Raw genomic sequence first — 23,916 nt, 5'->3', positions numbered from 1 at the left:
GAGAGAGAGAGAGAGAGAGAGAGAGAGAGAGAGCTGGAAAGGATATTGTTCCAGAGGGAGGGAAACTAATAGTGCTCTGTCTGTGAGGATGCTGCACCTGTCGTTTATTGATGGACTGTGCTGTAAATAACTCTGTGAAGCTGTTTAGTGCTCCGTGGGGTCTCCCGTGCTTCTTTATCTAACCGTTTTCTGCGCACGCACGCACAGACACACACAATCGTCTCCTCAAGCAACATTTGATTATTACTGAAAAATCCTTCACAATTTCAACACGTGCAATATTCTGCTTTATAGTCAAATTAAATGTCAAGCTTTTGTTGGGCGAGCTTCTCTAGTCTCAGTTAGTTAATAGTTAATAGTTAGTTAATTCTCTAGCAAATACATGTTCATTTGCACACTTATATTTACACAAACCTGATTGTGTGTTGTGCGGGCGTGCATATAATTTATGTATGGTTGAGTTTGGAAAACCCTCTGTCAGTGTATTTTTAGCCAGCCATTGTTGAGCCCATGGAAACCTCTGTAATTGGATCTGTTCTCCCTCACCAAGAGAGTCAGTGATAAATGAGTTGGCAGACGTGGTTGGCCATGCCAGCACTGTGAAAACCCCAACTGCCCGTATCTCTTTCTTAAGCTCTTTGTGCCCACAGGATTAAATTCATAAGTGAATAGTAAGCCCGCCGCGTTATGCTCCTAATGCACAAAGTGTGTAACAGGGACGACTGTTGGAGGCATGTCTGCATAGCACACATGTAATCGTTAGGTATGTTTGAGCGCGCGTGTGTGTGTGTGCATGTGTGTGTGTGTGTGTGTGTGTGTGTGTGTGTGTGTGTGTGTGTGTGTGTGTGGGTGTGAGTGTGTGTGTTTGTGGGTATGCGTGTGCGTGTGCGCGTGCGCACGTGTGTGCCGATTTGAATCCCAAAAAATCCATTGTTGGGCCATATCCATGCTGTCCAGCAAGTGAGGAATCTTGCTGAAAGAGTTGTTGAAGGATCGCTCAAGGAGAGATAAAACTATAGGATTTCCTTTTTGATCTAGTCTGCAAAAAGCACCACCCTTGCAGAACGTGGAGTCAACACAGAGCTTTGACACCAGTTTTTGTTTCATCTCCGACTGTTCACTTGAAATAAATCCCAGCCCCTTTTTCAAGGTATTGTTTATTGAAGCTGGTGTAATATAAGGGGTTGGCAATATTTGATGGATTCATTCTGGTCTTAGATCACGTATACCGCATGAATATACAGCATATTTTCAATGCCAGCAAAGCACTGAACTGTAATACACCGATCAGCCACAACATTAAAACCACCACTAATAACCACTAATATTGTGTAGCCCCCCCTTGTGCCGCCAAGGCAGCTGTGACCTGTGGAGGCATGGACTCCACAAGACCTCTGAAGGTGTCCTGTGGTATCTGGCACCAAGATGTTAGCAGCAGATCCTTTAAGTCCCGGAAGTTGTGAGGTGGGGCCCCCGTGGATCAGGCTTGTGGTTCCAGCACATCCCATAGATGCTCCATCGAATCAGACCCTAACCCCGACCATCCACATGATGTAGAAGAAAATGTAATTCATCAGACCAGGCCACCTTCTTCCATTGCTCCATGGTCCAGTTCTGACGCTCACGTGTCCATTGTAGGAGCTTTCAGTGGTGGACAGGGGTCAGCATGGACACTCTGACCGCTCTGCAACTACACAACCCCATGCGCAGCAAGCTGTGATGCACTGTGTGTTCTGACACCTTTCTGTCATAGCAGCATTCACTTTTTTTTTCCAATTCGTGCTACAGTAGCTCTTCTGTGGGATCGAACCAGACGGGCTTGACTTCACTCCCCACGAGCATCAATGAGCCTTGGGTGCCCATGACCCTGTCGCTGGTTCACCGGTTGTCCTTCCTTGGACGACACTTTGACTCTTTTAAGAAACACTTTTGCCACACGACAACACACCCACTAACGCTCTCGACACAAACCTCTCTTTCTTCCCTGCTCTCTCTGTGTCTGTCCCGTGTCTTCCCTTCTCACAAGCTGGGTTGGAAACTCCACTCTGCTCGGTATGAGAATATGAGAATGTTACTTATAAACGTTAATTATAAAACAAGCTTGACAGGATGGGTAGTGTTGCACTGGCAGTTTTGGGCTTTTTGCCCAGCAGTTATTCACAGCACCTCACCCCCCCTCTCACCACCCCCCTCACCCCCCAACCCGTCCCTGTTACCACACACACACACACACACACACACACACACACACACACACACACACACACACACGATAAACTTCTCTGCAGAGGACATGTGGTGTTGGTGCGGAGGGAGTGGGGCAGGGGCCATGCCAGGTTGGTTGGGGTGGGGTAAGTTGTAGTCTGTCCAAACTCATGATCTGGGACGGAGAACACCCTGGTGCTGATGGTCGACATGGATCACCACATAAAACCATAAATCAACAAGTAAGACTAATACTGATCACTTACTGAACAACGATCTGTGCGGATTAAGTAAATGCTCCAGTCAGCGAGTGTTCCCATTGGGTTCCTAATACTTTTGTGGGAAGAACTCTATTCTATTCTATTCTATTCTATTTTACGCTATTCCGTTCTATTCTATCCTATTCTATTCTATTCCATTATATTATTTTCTATTCTATCATTATCAATTTTACTCTATTCTATTATCTTATCTTAACGTATCTTCTATTCTATTCTACTATTTTCTATTCTATTCTATTATTTATATTCTATTATTTTCTATTCTATTCTATTCTATCATTTTCAATTTTATTCTGTTCTATTCTATTCTATTCTATTCTATTCTATTCTACTCAATTCTATCCCACTCTATTCCATCCTATTCTAACATTTAGCAGGAAAAGTGTCCTTGGAGAGAGATAAGTAGATAAGGGACGGCTTGTGTTCCCTGGAGCCCGGAGAGCCCTGGACTGAGCCTCCCACCGTCTAAGCTTTCACACAATGTGGAGAAGGAGGAGCGCTGACCAAGATGCGATTCTTTCAGCACTTTTAAGCGTGTGGAGGGTGAACACTGCTTTCAACTCGACGGAGTACGTTACACTGGGTTATATAATGGGGTGTCCGGTAGGAGCAGAGGGGCTCAGGACCCTTTTAGATGTGATCTTAGCGGTGGGCTGGCAAAGACAGTTGTCCTCGTAAGAAGATGGGTGGATTGTTTGCCACCTTCAGGACTCTGCTCCCCTAACATCAGGAATATCCTTCTATTTATACATCTGCCACATTCCACATGTGACTGAATTCCCTAAACCCATCTCAAGTGCATGCTCACATGATCAAGTGGTGTTCGCAGTCATTTCAGCTGAGTAACTAAGGGTCAAATAGTGATGATATATCACACATGTTTATTATCTGGGTGCCTATAAAAGGTGAATTTGGGGGGCTGGCTATATTTGGCCATGTCACTGCAAATACGACAGAAATTTCGAAATGAACGATTGATGTTTCTGAAACCATTTATATTTACCAAGATATTTACAGTGTTTGTCACAGGCCCTGCATGCATTGCATGCATGTTTTATGATACTAATCAACAATTTTTAGTCTGTGGAAATTTTCAAATATCTAATAACAACTTGGCAGCAGTGCAGAAGCATCATTAGTAGTAGTAGTAGTAGTGGTGGTGGTGGTATCATTTACTACTACTACTAATAATAATAGTAGTAGTAGTAGAATATATTATTTAATTGATTCTGCTAATACTTTTATTTTGAAGGACACCGACGAAGCATAAGTTGTCCGGCTTTGGAAGGGTGACGTCACAACCACAAAAATGCGGATCCGGAGCTTCCTTCATTCAGACGAGAAACGATTGAGCGTCTACATTGTAAGTTTTTTTTAGTACATAATATTTACACTTTGTATGGACGTAATATATATTCTTTCGCGTTGTTTGACAGCGGGCATTATAGGGGCAGGTGTCATTAAAGTTTCAGAAGGTATTTAACATTAAAATAATCTCACTATTGACATGCGCAGTCGCCACCGGCATAGAACTGGAAAACAGAATTCCTCATGCACTTTGTAGAACAACAGTGACATGGTAAACAACTTGCACAAAACCTCTTTCCACTCTCTAATGCCTATTGGCTTGGTTTTTGCCAATACTTAATTGTATAAATAAAAATATAATTATAGTGAAATTGTAGACTAAATTTGGGGATATGATGGTACGCTCTTTAAACCACTTTTTAATGCAGTTTCATGGGGAGGGAAGGTCATTTCATTCCTGCAACTCACTTGATTAATATTTTTTCTCTTGATGCGAACATGAGGAAAATATACGTTCACCACCACGATTCAATGCTTTTTCAGTATATATAGCACACCGATAAAGCCACTTGAATGGTCACTGGATGTGAGGTGTGGATGTTGTTCATTTCCCTGTATGGCAGGCGCTGTTGCGTTAAGCACAATACTACTACTGCATTCTTGTGCATCCAATGTACTTTGATTTATGTTATGAATGTTATGAATAACGTAGATCGAGTGATTATTTGTCACATACATATACATACGGTCGTACATATATGCAGTGAAATGTTGTGACACCCGGTGATAACGCACAATAAAGGGGACAATCAATGAATAAGTTGTTTGTAAGACACAGAATCAGCCAGGATCTGACACAGTATTCAACTCTGTGGCCTCCCTGTTGTTCTCCAAAAAGCTTTCATTTCCTCATTTTCTTCTTACTTCGTTGGACTTGACATTTCCTGACTATTTTCACTGTGTTGTCAGAACGCTGCCGTGCCATTTCAGGCCGTCGTTTCAATATTTGCACAGTGAAACATTTTCCTTCCCAGGTTTATGCGGACTAATATGAATGCCATGCGATTGTCCTTGGTTGCAGGTCCCCGTTGAGATGGAAGAAGCCTACACTGAACTCTACAGGCAGTTTCATCACCTCCGCTCAGTTTGCCTGAGACAGACAGCGCTGCTGCAGCACCTCTCCAAGGCTCTGCAGAAACAGCAAGGTCCAAATAGCTCATCACATGCATAGAATGTCATTGGGCACGATGCTGTATTTAGTTTGTTGGTTTTGTCTCCAGGAGCCCACGTTCCCGATGGAAGCCTCGGCAATATGGAGTCCATCCCGGTCCAGTGCACCCAAGCGAGCGCCGCCCTGATCCACGAACGGCCCCAACAGCTGACGGCGAGGGAACGAAGCGCTGCGACGCCGGGCGACACCGACCGCCTCGCCAGAGCTGTGGGCAGGTTCTCCGACCTCCTCGCGGAAGATATGGGAAAGCTTGGCCTGGATGTGGCCCATCAAACAGAGGAGCATGGAGCTATCGGGGTCACTGATGCGAAAGCCCCAAACCCGCGGAAAACCAACCGTCACACCGGGCGGGGGGAGACAGCGGTACGTGGTGCATTTGGTTCTCCCGACCCCTCGGCGTCTATATCAATATCCTAACACCGGTCGTCGTCATCTTCTGCTTGAGAAACTGTCTCTCTTGTCTTATCCGCCAGCCGGGGTGGTCATGCAGGCCGATCGTGGAGAGGGACTTCCTGAATCTGAGCAGCGGGATGTTCATGTCGGAGCTGGAGCTGCAGTCCCAGGTGTGTGAGTTCTGCCATGCTGTTTTCCCCGGCGACACCACCACGAAAGGGGAGTTCCTGCGACACCTGCACACACACATCACCTAGACGATTGTACTGTCAGCTTCTTTCAAATAGTACTGTCCATTAAAACTTAGACTAGCTTGATGATTTTATTGTAAATAAATTATTATATTTGCGCACCCATGATCCTATATGATATTCTTTACAAAGTGTGTGTGTGTGTGTGTGTGTGTGTATATATATGTGTATATATATGTGTATATATATATATATATATATATATATATATATATATGTGTGTGTGTGTGTGTGTGTGTGTGTGTGTGTGTGTGTGTGTGTGTGTGTGTGTGTGTGTGTGTGTGGATATACTGCATATGTGTGTATATACTGTGTGTATGTATATATATATATGTGTGTGTATGTATATGTTGGTGTGTGTATGTATATGTTGGTGTGTGTATATATATATATATATATATATATATATATATATATATATATATATATATATATATATATATACACGTACATAAATAAATACTTTTTATTTTGCATCAACAGATCCTGTTATATGTGCAATCTTAAAAGCTGTCAAAAATCCAGCAAGGCTTTATAAATGTATACATTTCTACTCGCAGATAACTGTGAATCAGTCAATAATATTTGTGTTTTGCTTTTGTTTTGCAACTTGGGTGCTGGACACTGGATGATCATTTAGGCAAAAAGAAATGGAAGAACATAAGATGTCTATACTGTATATACAGTATGTTCTGACAAAGATCCCTTTTGGACAAAACGTTAACAATGTGGAGTTCTCTATTTTGAGAGTATTTCCTTTTTTCTCCACTGCAGCTGCTCTGAAAGGCTAAACAGGTGTGCAGACACTTTCTCATACTCTGAAGGGCGTTTTTTGTTTTTTGACTGTACATACTCAGATAAGACGTTGCCTGGGTCAATGAGGTGTGTTGTGTTGCATTTCGCTGATCTCACAGCGACAAGGCTTCGTGGTGAACAGAGCCATGCGGAAGCCTTGTTATGTCCGTACAAAGCCTCTCCACCACCAACACTTGCTGGGTTGGGCCTCCTCACTGCCACCCACTACAACTAGGTGTATTGAGAGGGACCTGGGAGCTCCAATGATCCATAGTCGCACAAACACGCCTGCATTCACCGACACTTGCCCGCGTGACTTTGCCGGCCAGGCTGGCACCCTGAAAAACAATGATTTCCAATAGACGAGAGTGACGGTGGCCTGCTGCAGCGACGAGGGGTCGCTGGTTTCCCCTGCGTGCAGAGTGCGGTGTTGGGTTTGAGGCATCCCTCACGTCCCGTTGAACATGATCATTGGCCAGGAGGTCTTCCTTGCTGATAGAACCTGGCGAGACGTGGCGGATGCTTTCCGTCGGTCGCTGCACGTCTACGCAGTAGCTTGCAATAGCTGTTTGGGGATTGTTTCGGTGAGGGTTAGGGTTAATCTCCTCTCAAACAATGTGGGAAAGGCAAACCCTCTCAATTGAAATATCCTACCACTGCCGGCGGTCGAAACAAAGCAATAAAAGGAGACGGCTACAGCGCACGTCATGAAGCAGAAGGACTTTCCCGGATTCCAGATGTGTCACTAACAGGCCTGAATAGAGAATAGACAGAACTGAATGAAATCCCCAGTTGCTGGTGGACGCCTGAGGCAGCGGGCTGTTCGAGGCTTGGAAGCAACTTTGGGGCTTAGTCCTAAGCAGATTTCCTGGGAATTGGTCCAATGATGTAGGAGGTGTCAAAGATGTTTTTGTTTTTTTTCCAAACCTCAGCCTGATGTGAAATACAGCAGGAAACATTACGGTCTGTAGAGATGGGCTTGCCGGCTTCTTGCATTTTGCCTGATACCCTGTGGTCTCCAGCAGAGGAGGGGGTATGTGTGAAGTAGTGGACGTGGTGACATCACTACTACAGGTGAGTCATGCGAGCATCGTCTGTAGAGAACTGACACTTTGCAGAAGCGGAAAAAACAAGACGACAGCAGAGGTGTCATTGGTCGTGTGACGCAAACTACAGCACCGACTGCTTGAAGGCATGTCAGATCAAATTAAACGGTGGTGGAAAAAGAAGAAACCCCAACAGCTTTGATTTAAACAATAAAATAACATTTATTGAGATTTAATAAAATAAATAATCTGTTTTTCTAACATAAACTGGGAGGGTTTTCAATAGGCAAGAGACCAAGCGAGTAGAACAAACGCACAGTAAGCTACCTCACTGCCATAGTATGAACATGTTTCTAAATCGATATTGCTAGCATGAGCATGAGGCTTGTCGTAGTTAATCTAAAGATGTTAAAATAAACACCGGACACAAAGGACACAAATGTTTGCATTTCGTGGCTAAATGTAGTGAAGGCGCTGTTGTGCCAAAAATAAAAAGGGCTGATAGATCCAGTTTGTTCCTCTCTATGTGATGAGGCATGAGTGTCCCAAAGAAATCCAATATAAAGCCCCGAGGGAAAAAACACTGCTTTAGAGATGAGGGGTCCTAGGGGTCCACGAGAGGCTCCTACAGTATGGCAATTATGTTCAGTACAGTCCATGTCTGATGATGGATGCTTTCCTTAGAAGTTTGAGTTGTATTGTGACCTGCATGTCAAAAAATGTAGTTATTACAAATACCATGAGCCACGAGTAAAATGTCCTTATGAATAATATTAATTTATTATTGTTATATTATTGTTGTTATTATCATCATTATTATTATTATTCTAATTATTATTATGATTGTAATTATTATTATTATTATTATTATTATTATTATTGTTATTATTATCCTTTTTGAATAATTGGTGAAACTCTAGAGGAAGGACAGCATTAACATCTTAACTCTTTACACGCTAGTCTAAAATAAGGATATTGACAATATGCTATAAATCTGCACATTTGACTTATATTCATCACCGTTATCATTATTATGCTTATTATACTTACTTATGTGTATTATTAACTACTTATTACATACTTTAATTCAATTCTATGTTTTTTAGGAAATGTCTGTGTCCTGTTAATGTCTACATTATATAATGTGAATGTAACCTCTTGCTTGTCACTGATGCTGCTGAAATAGATGTATCGTTGACTAGTTTACACAATCTGTGGGCCTCGTTATTTCAGTAAAAATGGAAATATCGGGGCAGCTTAGGCTCATCGCACAACTCCGAGCTAAGGAAAGGCCGTGGTTGGGAAGGTCCACGAGGCCAGTTAGACAAATGAACATAGTTCAGATTTTTGGGGATTTTAATTTAGACGCGGATAATATCCGTCCGTAATGCCAGTGATGTAAAAACACGAGGGAAACCTGCTCAGTTTCAGTCCAAACAACGTGTGGAGTCGTGCGGGTGCTGGGCCCGGGCCCGCATTGTACATGGGACTCCCGTTGAAACCCGGGGGGACGTTTCATTTCCCCCGGTGGTCGAAGTCGTCCTTCGTGACGCTGGGGCTGCTACTCCGACACGCTGCGACGGAACCTCTGCTCTCCACTTTACTCTCATAGTCTGTTGGAGAAAGGGAAAGGAGAGCATCACCTCGGCACCGCGAGACAAAAGGTAAATCGTAAGCTGGTTATTCAATACACTAACAAATCCAAAGGAAACACAGCGTAGTCCTTGAAGAATAAAGAAGGGTCTAATATAGATTTAGTGTGAAGAACTAGTGATTGAGTTCTGAAATTATGTTAAATGAATGTTACTATTAACTGGCGTTTAGGAGCTGCTGAAAACCTTTTCTTTTGAGCACGGACCTGAACGTTCTAATAAACGGCGCTTAATACAACTTAACACTAAGTCAGCCTTCCCTAGTGAATAAATTGTGCATGAAATTGAAGGAGTGTACATTTTTCAGCTTTGGTCTGCAGTTTGCGGTTTAATCGTCTTTGCTTTCTGTTCGGCATTTTATTTGATCTCAGCAAAGTTCTTGAGCACTGGTTTCGGGAAAGAGCTTCTCCCTAAAATACACATTGAGGGCGACGTCTCGAACGCCGCTTTGCGGCACCGGGACAAAGCAAAGCAGTGCAGAGTCCGTTTCCAAAATGCAAAGTTTAATGAGCTGAAGGGTTAGAGCTTCAATGCAGCGCAACACTCAAAACTGACCCGATGAAACTGAGACTGGAAAATAAGAAAAAAAAAACTAAAACAGCAAAAGAGTGAAGTGGAGGGCGATCGACAGAAGGAACCAGAGATGGGTGAGAAAGTGAGGGGGACAAAGTGAGGCAGGCCAACGTCAGAGATGAAACGTATGTCTTTTTTTTTTTTATTATTATTTCCGCACACTTTCTTACAGGGAGGGATGGGGGGGGTGTATAAAAAAAAAAGGCTATGCCATTTTCCTGCCCACAGGTTTTATTTTTGAACACTGTCGCTTGGTGAGTCAATGCAACGCCCCTCCAATTACCTCCCACTCCGTCGCCCCCACGCCCCATCCATCCCGCCCTTCAGCCCACGCACCTAACACACTTTGACGTCAGCTGCTGGTGAAGGGGGGGCGGGGGGCCGCCCACAGAGTACTTCCTCTCCCCACCACCCCCGTGGGTCTTTGTTTGCTTCTTTCTTGTTCATTTATCTGCTTCCTTTGCTGCTGCCACAGCCCAGGAATGCTAAGTTACACACATGATTCCCCGCTATATATTAAGAGTGACAACACGCTGTGTTGTGTGTGCACTTCACAGTGTTACACATCCATCCGTCTCTCTCTCTCTCTCTCTCATTCTCTCTGTGTCTCCGTCTCCTTCTGTTTCCCCTCCTAACTTCAATCCTCTCTAATTTGCTGTTTGGTGAAGTTCAGCTGTGCATGGTGGGAGGCGTTGCCTCGGAGAGATTATGACTCACTGTGGTACAAAATGCAGATCCATGAAACATTCATTGTTCAGGGATCTCTGTCTGTCTCGCTCGACCCATCAATTCCTCTTTTTTTTTTCCTCCTCCCCTGCGCATTTAAGTGAATGTTTCGCAGAACGCCTGACTCTAAATGTTCCTCCACCCGATGTAGATCCACATACTGACAATAGCTTTAGGCTCTGGCTACTTGGGTCGACTTGTGGAGAGCGACGATCGTCCTTTTTCAGCGCAAAACATAATTCTGATGAAAATATGGAGCGAATCAAAACATCCAAAGCAAGTGAATCACAAAGCACCGCCACAATACAATACACATTAGCAATGGTTGAGACTTTGAAGGGAGTAACTTCACCACATTGTTGAAGTAAAAAATATTTCCTTTTATCAATCATGGATTGCCACCATTGCGCTACAGAGTCCCATGTTTTGCCTAAAGCTGCGTGGGACGTCTCACCCTGCTTCGCGTTTTGGTCACAACTATTTTTTGAGACTCTCGTCGCAAAAATCAATTGGAGGTAAATGGAGAGCGTAAAGAGATGGAGAATATTGTTTCCCCACACCGCGACTACAGAAGCTACAGGTAAAGGTGAGCGTTCCCCCAAACCCTCCATATTTAAAACCACCATTAAAAATGCTGAAAGTGAACAGGTCTTGTGCAAAAGGTAAGCTTAAAGCCCCGCCCCACCCTTCTCTTCCCTGAGTCAACAGATAATCGTTTTTTTGCAAAACTGTTGAAGCATCGTTCGAACATTCACCTGTGGGATGAGTCCCTCCTGACCCTAGGCTGATCTTGCCAGCTCGGTCATGTGACACCATCCTAGCCAATCGCAGCCCTTCATCCATGAGCGTTTGCTGTATGAGATGGCGGCTCCAGTTGACCGGGTTGGAGGTGTCTGTGGGGGGGCATGGGGATGGAGATTTGTTGCACTGTGACCCTATGTCTAACAGGACAAGACAGAAACGTGTGTCAACTAATGTGTCCTGTCGCAAACCGACCTGGCTCTCACAAGCAGACATTCACATCTAGAGAAACATGAGGAATGTCCGGGGGATGGAAGATGGTCGTAAAAGGGGAGGGAGTTTAGAGATAGACATTTGCCCAAAAAACTACCACGCACAGAAACAAGCTGGTGTCACAATAACATTGGAGGACGACCGTAGCATCTTACAGAGACGGCGGCCGAGCCGGAGACTACCTTGCACGCTGTCCAGGCTCTCCGCAGATAGACTGTCGTCGTCGGCCCTGTGGTTCGCTCCGTCCGGCCCCTCCACCTCCTGCACAATCACCTAAACAACGGAAATTAAACACAGGGTGGATCAAGTTTCAAGATGCTGGTGGACGGATGTAATGATGATAAATTCATTCCGTCACCACATCCACCTAAAACAAGCTTCTTCATCACCCGGTTAATGTGAACCAGCTCTGCCTTGGCCGGGGTTGGTATAAGTGGTGCTCTTACCTCATGTTTCACCCTCTTTAGAGACATGGCGTTGTTGTCATTCGCACCCGGCCTGTAACCACAGAAAAAAAAAAGATCAGCAAGTTGTTTTGAAAAAAAACTTCATTTTTTTTTTTTGTTGTCAGACATTAGACGAGTTTTAATTTCCCTTCTTTCCACAACATCTTCATTCTTCGATTCAATCTTTTCAAGTGTGTGACTGGATAGCATCTGTGATATGTATGATCATAATAACAGTGAATATAAAAATAAAAATGTGGTACTTAACATTTCTTACCGAGTAGTTTGTTTCCTCATTTTTTGTGAAAAGATTTTATGTGTCTTAAGATGTTGACAAATCTACCATTTCTGATTTTTTGGCAGAGTTGGAGGCTTTGGGTTTGCAGGATTCTGATTGTTGGTGCAGTAGACAGTAAAGAGGTGGGAAAATAATCTGAGTGACACTGCTTTCAAAACCATAGTTATAGTTACTAAGTTGCCACTGGAAGGAGTTTAAAGAGTCGTCCCTTTGAACCACCAACGTGCCATGATTTCCCATTGAGCCTTACAGCATCAGCAGGAAGCACGGAAAAGAATATAGCGCCAAACGTTGACATTTTTTGACAATATAAGGCAGTTGGAAATTATGTATTGTTATGCAAAGTATGCACAGGTGAAACACTAATGTCCTTTATTCCTGGAAAACGGTATTTCTGCCTCATGTTAGATGAAGAAGAGGATTGTTATCACACAAGTCTGAAACGTGCACTTCTGAGTTTAACAGAAGGTGTGAGGGCTGGCTACGGGTTGCAGGTGGCAAAATCCCTTTTCTCGGTGCCCGGCGTCCTTACCTAGAGTGTTTTAACGTTGAGGTGTAGGCACACTTTCTTGCCACCTGCCGAGCCAAAGAAAAGAGTTCCACACGTCTCAACAGAAGGGCATTATCTCGAATACAGAATTGGGCAGCAGCTTCATTGATGATCAACTGAAGAGAAAGAGCACTGAGTAAAGTCAGAGGAACATGCAAATGTTTATATGTGGGGTTATGGACATAATGCTGTGGAGAGGAAATCTTCCCGTTTAATTTCTCTCCGATGCCTTGGAACCTACCTCATGATACGTGAGCTGCTTGCCTTCTCGCCGCTTCGAATCAAACCGCCCGTAGATGAGACTGTACTTTCTGATCTCCTCTTCCTTGTTCACATCGTGCGATGCCATTTTGAATATATGGCCGACCGTTTTCGCCATCTTCTTGTTCATCCTCAGCAATGTCTTCACCTCTCCGGGATCTGACCTGGGCAGAGTTTTTAGGAGCCTCTCTACACTTTCTCCCACGGCCCGGGCGGTCTCCCCGTCCAGCTGCCCCCCGGGCCAGGCAGAGAGGGCCGCCGGGGGGAACGCGGCGGAGGAGCCGGGGGGCGTGGAAGGACCTGGTGGGCCAGAGCTCGGCAGGGGCGGGCTGGGCGCCTCGTCCTCTATTCCATGGCCAGACGCTGAAGTGCAGTTGCCATCTGGCTCGGGGCTGAGCCAGTGGGGGTCCATGGGCGACAGTTTGTCCCTGTAGTGTGTGTCCGGGGGCTGTGGGGAGGCCTGGGAGCACGGACTTCTGGGGCTTCCACTGTGCATCGGGGTGAGACACGCTCTGTCCTCTCTCTCACACGGTGATCCTGGCTGGCCGTTGCTCACAGATTTTCTGGGTCCTCCTGCAGATCCACCTGTGCCGGCTCCGTCCACTTTGAATAGGGGAATGCCTCCCAGGGGCATGTTGGAGACGGGCTGGTTGAAGAGCGCGGGGTTGGCTGCCCAGTCACGTAAGGCCTTCTGCAGCCGACGCACATGCAGCGGCTTGGTGGCCATGCCAACGAGGGCCATGATCTCCAAGAATTCTTCCTCGGCCGCTTCGCAGAGCTGCTGCACATCGTCACCACCTTGCTGGATGAAGGTGTCGTAGTAAGCCAGCAGGTTGGCTCTCTGCAGCACTCGATAAAGCTGCAGCTCTCCAAGTGTGCGTGGCAAAGACATGACAGGGTGCCTGGCGAGACGCAGAAAGAGGCGAGGAGGGTGAGGACGTTTCGTTCAAGTTGTATGACAGATCAACAACATTCAGGTCCCCACATCATGTACGGAGTCTCTTCAACCCTGTCTCTCTGATATTGTTTTTCCTAAATATGAAAAATATATGGGTTTTTTTTGGAATTAACACGAAACACAAGCACCATGGCACAATCACAAATGAGTTCCACTTAGATGGGGATGAAGCTCCACTTCCAGCATCCAGCCTACACCCCTAGAGTTCTGGTGGAAATACTAAAAATCAATCACTAATTCAACTTGGGCGTATCGGGAGAGAAGGCTGACTCTCGGGGTATCCTCACGTTCCAATTTCAACACCGGTTATAACAGAGGCATGTGTCCTCTCTTTATTTTTTATTTTTTGAAGAACCATACGGTAGAACCCTCCCCCCCCCCAAAAAAAAAAATTGAAGCTCTTCATTCTCTTACCTTCTGCAGATCAGACCTGGTGGAAGAAAAAGGAAAACCCTCTCCGGGGATATCAGCTCTTATCCGGGCGTGTGACAGAAACGGCGGAAGCCGACGCCTAAATGTGCGGGACCGACGGGTATTCGGTGAGAAATCCTCCGCTCCTCGGCGTCATCGATGGACATGCAGTGTGCCTCAGACCCGGAGAGCCATGCCGACCTCCTCGGCGCGGTGCTTCCTTTGACCGGGCGCTTCCTACCACATTTAGGTGGATTCTAATCACCAGCCGAGTCGCAGCGCGTATGCGAACGAAAGAATCCTCCTCCTCCTCCTGCGCCCTGTTGGTTGCTGTTGCCTTTTTTTTCTCTTTTTTTTGGCAGTGTGTGTGTGTGTGTGTGTGTGTGTGTGTGTGTGTGTGTGTGTGTGTGTGTGTGTGTGTGTGTGTGTGTGTGTGTGTGTGTGGGGTGCGAGAATCACGGGGGCGGACTGCAGCAGCCACATGACCGAAAAAGAGCCTTCCTCTCCCGGTAGAGAGGCGGCTTTCAAACCACAGCGGTGGGCGGCGGGGGGTTGAAAAAGACGCAGATTAACCCTTTTCTTTCCCTGTCTCTCTCTCTCTCTCTCCTTCTTTCTTTCTTTCTTTCTTTCTTTCTTTCTTCGAGACAATCGCTGCGCAGTGTCCGGAACGCGGGGGCTTTTTTGTTTGCTTCAGTTTTAGAAATGGATCAGTGTCTCTGGGAAGCTGCGGCACCACCACCGTGGTCGCAAGCATCAACACTGAATTTCATCACTAAAGTGCACTGCGGGGGTATTATTATTATTATTAGTAGTAGTAGTAGTATTATTATTATTGTTATTATTGTTCTTTTTTTTCTTCCAATATATAATTATTTTAATATTGTTTTATTTATTTATTATTGTTATTATTCGGGTTTTTTTATTATCAATTATTATCATTATTATTTTGTATCATTCCTTTTCTTTCGTTTGTTGCTCCTCCAGGTGGGTGGAGGCTGGTACTCGGTGGTGTCTGTTTTTTGGGGATCCTGTGACGCACCTGGGGGGGGGGGGGGATCCCCGCACGCGTCACCGACTGTTTCCTCAAGAAGCTGCGGGTATGATCGTCATCATATCTGCTGCCAAACAATCTAACCCGCGGGGAATCGGAGAAAAATAAAATACGATCAAATATTTAAAAAGGGCCACGGATAATGTCTGCAGGCTGAAGTGGAACTAAACTGAAAAAAAATAAAAATAAAATAAAAATAAACGATACTAAATACCGCGGACACAAGGTGACTCCCGTGAAAGCGTCCCATTGGCATTGCAGTACACGAGTGCTCGCTGTTACGTGTACTTAAACGTAGTATTACGAATAAAAGTACACACCCCGTGCCCTGGCACAGCGGGGCTTATTACGTCATAATGTGCTTACTGTGCCTTTTTTTTTTTTTTTTGCAGACGAGCGCTCACGCCGATTACAATTTACAATTTAATTATTTTTTTTTTTTTAATTAAGCTAACATGTAGGTTAACTTAGACCGTACCGTACAGTCACTTGACAAATATATTAGAGTATTATTCAATTATTTTAATTATTAAAAGTACATAAAAATATGATTGTTGCAATAACAATAATAATAATAATAATAATAATAATTGTGACTTTAATTTGCAACGCTTGAGGAGGAAAGGGAAGAACTGCGACAATAACCCATCAATATGCAGGTAACTGTAGCGGTAACTGTAGCGGCAGCGTTACAGGTTACATTACTGGGAGTAACGTTACGCTACTGGGAGCGAACGACAGGGGGCGGTACTTCGCTGTGCGTGCGGACGCTCGGGCACGGGAAAGGGACGCCAAAGAAGCACAACAAGAAGTGAGCAAAGTAAGGGAAAACAACAGCGTCCGCCCGCCGAACAACCCGCCAACAAGCCCAAACAGTCGCGAACCAGGTACCTCCGCCCTCCGTCCGCCTCGACGCTGAAGCACGGCTCAAATTCGCCCCCACAGATTGGTCCAGTCTCAGCTAGCTCGCCCACCTTACAGGCAGGGGGATCCAAATGCTATCGTAGCTTTAGCTAGTTGAACTAACAAGCTAGCTAGCCAGCTGGCCGCCTGCCTTTTGGTAATGTCGTTATGGTCAGCGGTTTTGGGGAAAAAGGACCAATGGGACGCTTTCACCGAACATCGACCCCCCCGTCTGCTTTTTGTGGTTAATCTTGAGTTATTCACTTGCTGCCTCTACGCTAACCTTGGCTGCTCTACAGCTACACGAGAGCCCTGTTAGCTTCTGTTTAATGGACGTGTCACTTCACTAGATCAGAGATTTTCAACCCTTTTCCACATTATTGAGCCTCGTTTTCATTGACATATGATGTACTATTATATAATTATACCCTTATTGCATATTGCCACTTTTAAATTTTTAGTTTTATTGCATATTCAATCTATTTTTTTATTGTTAATTAAACCACTTTGTTATAATTTCCTGTTGTTTTCGTGTGAGCTGCTCTTATACTGCAATTTCCTTCTGGGGATAAATAAAGTATCTATCTATCTATCTATCTATCTTGAAATGAAGTAATGTTGATGTTCAATCAGGAATTATTTTTGTGGAATCCTGTGAAGGACCCCTGGGGTCGGGGATCCCCTGACCCCATGTTGAGCATCGCTGCAGCTGGATCACTAAATACAGTTAGGAATCTTTCCACCAGCGACTGGCTGTCCTGCGTAAGATGTCATTAATCAAACCCAGTCGTTTGTACACATTTTTGTATACAATTGGGATTGAAATGGAAATGTTTATTTATTTGAAAATTCAACTCAAATCAAAACCAAGCGTTTTCAGATTTAGCTTTTCTTTCAAATTTTTAAAGTTTCCTACCTATCTGGTTGATTAGATGTATTTAATTAACCAGATTAAATACAGCTATTGGCCAAATGATGTTCAAAAGTGTTATTTTTGAAGGCTTCCCAGATTTCAAATACAGTCATTGCTCACAGTTTCTTTTTTAAATTTGCTTGTCCGCAGTCTTGCCCAGTTAACTAATTTAACCTGTCTTTGCAGATAAAGAGCCACTATATCGTGGGAGTTGGATGGTACAGAAAAGGCCTTTGTGAAGTCCAAACTTGCTTATTCACATCATGAAAATGTGGCTAACCTTCAGGGCCCCCAGAGTTTTGGTCTTACCTCACAAGAACTTGGGGAGGATCTCTACAGAGGGCATCAGCCTGTCCCATCACCTTTCATAAAATTCCTTTTGTGCAACGCTTGGATTGGCGGGAGACGGAAGGTAAACGGAAAAGGAGTCTTTAGAAAGGGAGATGGATGGCATTACTGAACCTGAGGAGGAGAGCCTCGAAGGGAGCCTGTTCTCTGGCAGTGACACCTCATTGACCAGAACAAGTCAGCGTGAAACCAGGGCGACTGAGGAAGACGATGCATCGCCATTTGTGGACGACATGAGATCCTTTCTCAAATGCAACCCTCAGGACACATCAAACCTGGCCACACCACAAAACTCAGGAGCGGTCGATGGGGAGTGTTGTGTAGCCACTGAGTTGCAAGAGAACACAGAGGAGGTCTCACACAAATTAGAACAGCCGCCCTCTGAGGATGATGACAATTCAGAGATTGCGGATCACGAAGAGGAAGACGGTGAGGGGGAAATCCAAAAAGAGGAAGATGAAAAACTGCAACATATAAACGGAGAGTCAGGCTGGAGGAACTCAGGGACCGGGAAGAGGTGTAGATCCAGGAACAGCGGTGGGGGATCCGTGTCGGAGCAAAGTAGCCATAGCTCAACAAGTGCCCTATTTTTTTCCTCCATTCAGAAGGGTAACATCGCGTCAAGTGGCTCCAGGCACAAGCAGCTCCGGAGACGCAACCACCACCATCAGCAGAGCCGCGGTCGCAGGCAAACAGGCAAACAGCTGGCCCTTGCCTTCAAGGAGCTCCTGTCCCAGTCTCTCGGCTCCTGGTGCCTCTCGTGCATCCACATGGTGATTGAGCTCATTGTCACATTGACACACCACTGTGGCGTCGGTGTGGAGACGGGAGGACTGACTGTTTACAACTTCAGTCTCCAGCTTCTTACAAAGATCACCGACGTCCCTGGGATGAAAGCCGATGCTCGGCGGATTCTGCAGGCGGTGAAGTGCACAGGAGTGGACCTTGTTGATAAGATTTCTAACTCAATGAAGTGGTTAAAGCAGACTGCCATAACTAGTTTTGCACTTTTCTGTGCTTTAGTATATCTGGGGTCACAATGGACTAAGGGTCTGCTGGTCCGAATAGGCGGAGACAGGGGAAAACGGTGGTGGTCGGCATGCCAGGATTCAAGGTTTTGGAAGAGGATAGTTCTCTCACTAGAGAAAGTCAGAAGCTGGTTTAGGAGGGACAGGCAGGTATCCCCGCCTACACCTGAGTCGCCAGGCAGAATAGGGCGGTCGCAGCCCGGGCAGGAGCTGGAGAGACTGCTCGCTTTGGCACAGGTACCAGAGGACGAACTGGACCCCTTCACGGTGCTCGGCGTGGAGGTCCACGCTACAGAGGCGGAGCTAAAAAGAGCGTACAGACAGCTGGCTGTCCAGGTATGGACGGACGTATTGTCTCCTGCATAGGTTCAAGCATTTGTTACTCATAAGTTGTCATGCTACGGTATTTTATTGTCTGTTTAGCTTGTCTGCTTCTCCTCTCTAATCCATTTCTCTTAGGTCCATCCAGACAAGAATAAGCACCCGCGTGCAGGAGAGGCATTCAAAGTGCTTAGAGCGGCCTGGGATATTGTCAGTAACCCTGAAACACGACGAGAGTATGAAATGTGAGAATTACTCTGCAATTATGTACGATATTGTAACTATTTAAATCTAAAAGCAAATTAAATTCATAAAAGCAAAAAAATCACAACAATTTAAAAACTAGTTGAAAGTGTGTGTGTGTGTGTGTGGTTATATATAGTTATATATAAGAAATAGTTATAAAGCCTAGAGGAGTGTTTTTCATTAAGTTTCACTGCAACAACCTCTAAGTAACTGCAGCTTTGTGTCTGCTTTTGTTATTTCATTTTATCTGTTGCGAAATGTTGTAGTCTAAACCTGTAAGACATTCTCAATCTCCTTCCAAATGTTAAATGGGAGCAGTAAGCTTGTAAGCGCTGATTATTGTGCCTCCCTATTTAGTGTTTTGTAAAATTTAACTCAGGACTTCCAAACAAATATATTCTCAACATATTCCCAACAAAACGACGAAATCCTCTTAAATCTACGTTGATTTCTTTTTATTTTGTTGAATACGTCCTTTGAAATTGAATGCACTCCATTGTATGTTGTTTGTGTGTTTGACTTTCCTGGCTTGTATTCTATAGCCACAGAACATCAGTAACAATAACGTTTATTCTTCTGTCACAGCAAGCGGATGGCTGCGACTGAGCTGTCAAAGTCCATGAATGAGTTCCTCTCCAAGCTGCAGGACGACCTGAAGGAAGCCATGAACACCATGATGTGTACCAAGTGTGAAGGCAAGCACAAGTACGTCATCTCAACCCAAACCTGTCGCCGCGAGTCACAGGATAAACCCGAACGAAATGCAACTTAAGCTCATTTATTCCTCCGTGTGGTGCAGCACCAGGGAAGCATAAACATTGCTGATGTGCTTCCTCGCAGGAGGTTTGAGATGGACCGTGAGCCTGCAGAGGCCCGCTTTTGTGCAGAATGCAGCCGCTACCACAGCGCTGAGGAGGGCGACCTGTGGGCGGAGTCCAGCATGTTGGGTCTTCGTATCACATACTTTGCCTGTATGGATGGCAAGGTCTACGACATAACAGGTAGACTCACTGTGTGCGGCCGTTGGAAAAGCAAAGTTTTGATAACGCAGTATTTTAGAGGGAAACCCGGTAGACATCACGCGCTGTCGGAAAGTTTGAACCCGAGACAAAATCCAGGATTGAATTTGGCGGACTGAGATTTGTCTTTTTCTTTCTTCCTCTTCTTTTTGCGAGCCGTCGTTAACTGTTGTCATGTTTCAGAGTGGGCGGGCTGCCAGAGAATAGGGATCTCTCCCGACACGCACCGTGTGCCCTATCACATCTCATTTGGTTCCAAGAACAACAGCAGTTCCTCAAGACAACGGTAAGATCCGTAAGAGTGACCCTATCGATCGTGTTGTTTGATGACGTAGCGATAGTGATGCTTTCATCCACCATACAGATATATATTTTCCAGGGTTAAACGTCAGACTTCCCACCCTGACTCCTGGTCTGGTCGTTTCAGGGCTCCCTCAGAGCACGCGTCAGGTCCGGCCAACCCCGCTGATCTGCAGGACCTCTTCAACCGCATCTTCCAGGGAGGCCCCGCCTGTGACATGGCGGCCAACGGGGGCTTCTTCCCCTCGGGCCCAACACAGCACCAGCCTCCCGGTGCAGGACCTCCCCCGTTCTCCCCTCCCCCGACGCAGACGGGCTTCTTCATGCCCGGGGGCCAGCGGCCGGAGCCGAGCGAGCCCTGGGCCGAAAGCGGGAAGCCGCCCAGGAGGAAGAAGAAGGTCCGCAAGCCCTTTCAGAGGTGAAAGCTATTGACAACTGAACTCATCACCTTAGAAACACAGGGACACAAAAGCTAAGGGTCGTCTCTCACATGCTTCTGGGCGCACCAAGATCTGCCCGTCATGAGTTGGACTGAAAAGATTCATGTGGGTGGAGCTGTCAGCGCGACAGTGTGTTTGGTATCGGCCAAAGCAGAATGTGGAGTGGAACCCATAGTGGGAACTTAAATGATGAGGAGATGAAGGGTGGCAATGAAAACGCATCGTTCCCAGTCATTTCAACGTTCTGTTGGTCTTTAAGACGACTGTAGCCTTGAACTCTGTATCAGAATGCTGTAACAAATGTTCCCGTCTTAATTTCCTGCCAAATTTTGCATTGCATGAGCGTTTTATTCACTTGCATTTTAACATTTTGGTTGTCGCATTTTTTTTTTTTTTTTTTTTTTTTTTTTTCGCTGATGTATTTCCTTTTTATGTTTCATAAAGATAGGATGAAAGCCAGTTGGAAAATGGGAATCCCTCTAATCGAAAGCTGAAGATGATTATCCGGGCAGCCGTAGTTCCTCTGTCACGCTTTGACTGGCACATTAGGTGTGAGGTCACATTTTGGACCTGCAACTCGCCCACTTTTTGTTAAACTCACGACATCTGTTTAATATCCACAAATGCAAAAAAAAATTCAGTTGCAGATATTATGTTGTCGCATTTGCTGAAAGGCAGCTTTGTGAAGTCATTGTTGTGTTTTGCATTACACACAAGTGAGCAGAAGAGAAAGTGTCGCGTGCAGATTATCCAGGTGCATCATTGGCTCGTCAGTCGGAACACTAACATTTGTCAAAATGCCAAAAAAAGTAGTGATGTCTTTCAAAACAAGAGCGATATCATGCGCATTCAGTATCATTCAACCTGTTGCCTTCTGTGGTCATTTGATAAACAAAAGTTTGTCATCTAAACCTTTTCTTTCATTTTTGACTTATCTTGCTTTGGACAAATTGAAATGTATAATGCGTTATCAGCATAAAGCTTCTTTTCGTCATCTGCTGAATTATTTTCTCGGTACACTTGCATCCAAATTATTATTATGTGATGTGCTGGATGGTTCTTGTCCCGGGAAAGGTCTAGAACATGATTGTTTGGCTCTCTGGTAACCGTAAAGGTCCAGAAGATCTTCATTAAAAAAAAAATAAAATAAATCACTTCAAAACCAATTTGCAGGTTTTTGGCCATAAAATACCTGTTGTTGAACGAGCCTGCCATAGAGACCAATCAGAAGAGCACAACACAATTCGGCAAAATATAAACTATTAAGGACATGGAAGCACATTTGGTGGTTCTCATAAGATTTCAAGACGTTCTTGCGTTTGGAGTGGAGAAGTCGTCTTGCTTTCTCTCCACTTGTCATAGCAGGAGGAGGAAACACTGCCTGTCTTCCCCAAACTGCTGTGTAAAATGCCTTTTAATATCTTCCATATTCATTTGCAAACACTGGACAGTAATGGACCTTTAGTTAAGAGTAATAGTGGGATCCCAAAGTTGCTGAGATTATTCTTCATCAGAATTATGTTACCTTTTTGGAAAACGGGGTAAAAAAAAAAAAAAAAAGATTGTCATATATTTAAATTTTGCAGATATGCACTCATATTTACTTGTTTTTTTTCCAGTGACAAAGATTAGACTTTCCTTTTTGATCTTTATGGTTCCAGTTATCTCGCCATGCATTGCTGAGTTACCTCTCTCATTTTGACCTGCGCAATGTGTATCACTGAGGACAAGGAGTGATTTTTTTTTTTTTTTTCTCATAGAAAGCATGTTTGACTTCAAGTTGTGCTGAAGAAAACCAACCCTGATTGTTTACAGAATCCTATAAGTGAAGATGAGTTTTTAGCCATTATAAGAGGTTATTGTCATTTCTTTTGTAATTATTATTTTGAACGATGAAGGGGTGTGTTGACACAACTCTGTCTGCTGATCATATTTCCGAAGCTACTTTCAATAACCACCCAAGTATTGTCGGAGCGCTTGACTTAAAAGTAATCAATGGTTTCGCGATACCCTTATTATTTTCTATTGTAGTTTTGCTACATTGAGTAAATGAGACATTTTGGAAAAGACTTGTCTTGCCAAAGGCTTGAGTTCCCGTTGGATGTCTGAGAAGCTAAACTACTGCATTGTCATGATGTGATCAGTGGGTTTTTCTTTTCCAAACATGAGTTTTCAGCTACAGTTTGCAATCATCCTCGTTCGTTGTTGGTATGAATTGAAGGTCTGTTTCCCAGAAATTATGGGTTCAGAGCCAAAATATCCCTGTCGGCTGGACTTTGACCTTCACAGACATCCAAGTGGCAGAGGAAGGAGCTATTTCAGGTATTGCAACCAGTAATACAAGAAACGGTGTAATTAGTGAAATCTTCATGTTTAGCTTAATATTTTATGTACAACTAAAAAAAACTTTTGTTCAACTCAAAAAAAAAAATCGATTTTTAAATAATTTCCCTTTTGTAATAATCTTGCCATCTGTACAATGATAAATATCATTGTAATTTCTTCCCTCTCCAAATTCATCTAGACCACACGAAACAACATGGTCCATTTTAGGGTACTGGGCCCCCTGTTGGAACCCACAAACTACTGTTCTACGTTCTGGATTCCAGTGACTAAATGAACATCCCATCGAATGTTTTCATGCAGGAATAGTCACGACTTCTATATGTACAGTATGATTACAGTAGCAGTTATAAAGACATCATCCCAGAGGTCATTTGTTTTGTAAAAAACTTAACAGAATATGCAAAAAGATTGGGGGGTGGGGAGACCTGACAATCATTAGGAAGTAACGTGCAGTACACTTGTACCACTTTTGTTAGGGAATCGGGGGTTGGAGTTGTCTAAGCGCTCAAAAACTGTTTTCATCACTTTAGTTTTCAAAATAAAGATTTGCGATACGTAACCTTTTGCATTTTGTAATCAACAGTATACAATCGCTATTATAC

The 23,916-nt window shown here is 44.5% G+C and overlaps 3 protein-coding genes across 8 annotated transcripts; 2 read left to right on the top strand and 1 right to left on the bottom strand.

Annotated features, from left to right (window-relative positions):
• Positions 1-2,351: 2,351 nt before the first annotated feature.
• Positions 2,352-5,789, top strand: LOC307230966 (uncharacterized protein). Of its 2 annotated transcripts, XM_080001473.1 has the most exons (6): positions 2,381-2,447; positions 2,861-3,055; positions 3,739-3,849; positions 4,876-4,999; positions 5,075-5,388; positions 5,499-5,789. In XM_080001473.1, the coding sequence occupies exons 3-6, from the start codon at positions 3,796-3,798 to the stop codon at positions 5,673-5,675; spliced, it is 669 nt and encodes a 222-aa protein (XP_079857599.1). In that variant the 5' UTR covers positions 2,381-2,447; positions 2,861-3,055; positions 3,739-3,795; the 3' UTR covers positions 5,676-5,789. The 2 variants fall into 2 exon arrangements, with proteins under 2 accessions (XP_079857600.1, XP_079857599.1); XM_080001474.1 differs by lacking the exon at positions 2,861-3,055 and having other exon boundaries at positions 2,352-2,447.
• Positions 5,790-7,690: 1,901 nt separating this feature from the next.
• On the bottom strand, positions 7,691-14,756 carry nab2 (NGFI-A binding protein 2 (EGR1 binding protein 2)). 5 transcript variants are annotated; one of them, XM_080001299.1, is made up of 7 exons: positions 14,403-14,756; positions 13,011-13,932; positions 12,752-12,885; positions 11,922-11,973; positions 11,658-11,748; positions 11,217-11,402; positions 7,691-9,123 (listed from the first exon to the last, which is right to left on the bottom strand). In XM_080001299.1, the coding sequence occupies exons 2-7, from the start codon at positions 13,920-13,922 to the stop codon at positions 9,026-9,028; spliced, it is 1,473 nt and encodes a 490-aa protein (XP_079857425.1). In that variant the 5' UTR covers positions 13,923-13,932; positions 14,403-14,756; the 3' UTR covers positions 7,691-9,025. The 5 variants fall into 5 exon arrangements, with proteins under 5 accessions (XP_079857425.1, XP_079857426.1, XP_079857427.1 ...); XM_080001300.1 differs by having other exon boundaries at positions 11,217-11,354; XM_080001301.1 differs by having other exon boundaries at positions 12,752-12,795.
• A 1,446-nt stretch (positions 14,757-16,202) lies between these two features.
• Positions 16,203-23,100, top strand: dnajc14 (DnaJ (Hsp40) homolog, subfamily C, member 14). Its single transcript, XM_080000629.1, has 7 exons — positions 16,203-16,337; positions 17,453-18,978; positions 19,102-19,208; positions 19,795-19,914; positions 20,050-20,210; positions 20,412-20,514; positions 20,656-23,100. The coding sequence occupies exons 2-7, from the start codon at positions 17,710-17,712 to the stop codon at positions 20,948-20,950; spliced, it is 2,055 nt and encodes a 684-aa protein (XP_079856755.1). The 5' UTR covers positions 16,203-16,337; positions 17,453-17,709; the 3' UTR covers positions 20,951-23,100.
• Positions 23,101-23,916: the final 816 nt, after the last annotated feature.

Source organism: Zeus faber (assembly GCF_960531495.2).
Source record: "Zeus faber genome assembly, chromosome: 5".
Taxonomy (NCBI): Eukaryota; Metazoa; Chordata; class Actinopteri; order Zeiformes; family Zeidae; genus Zeus; species Zeus faber.
This window is presented reverse-complemented; position numbering and strand designations above follow the sequence as displayed.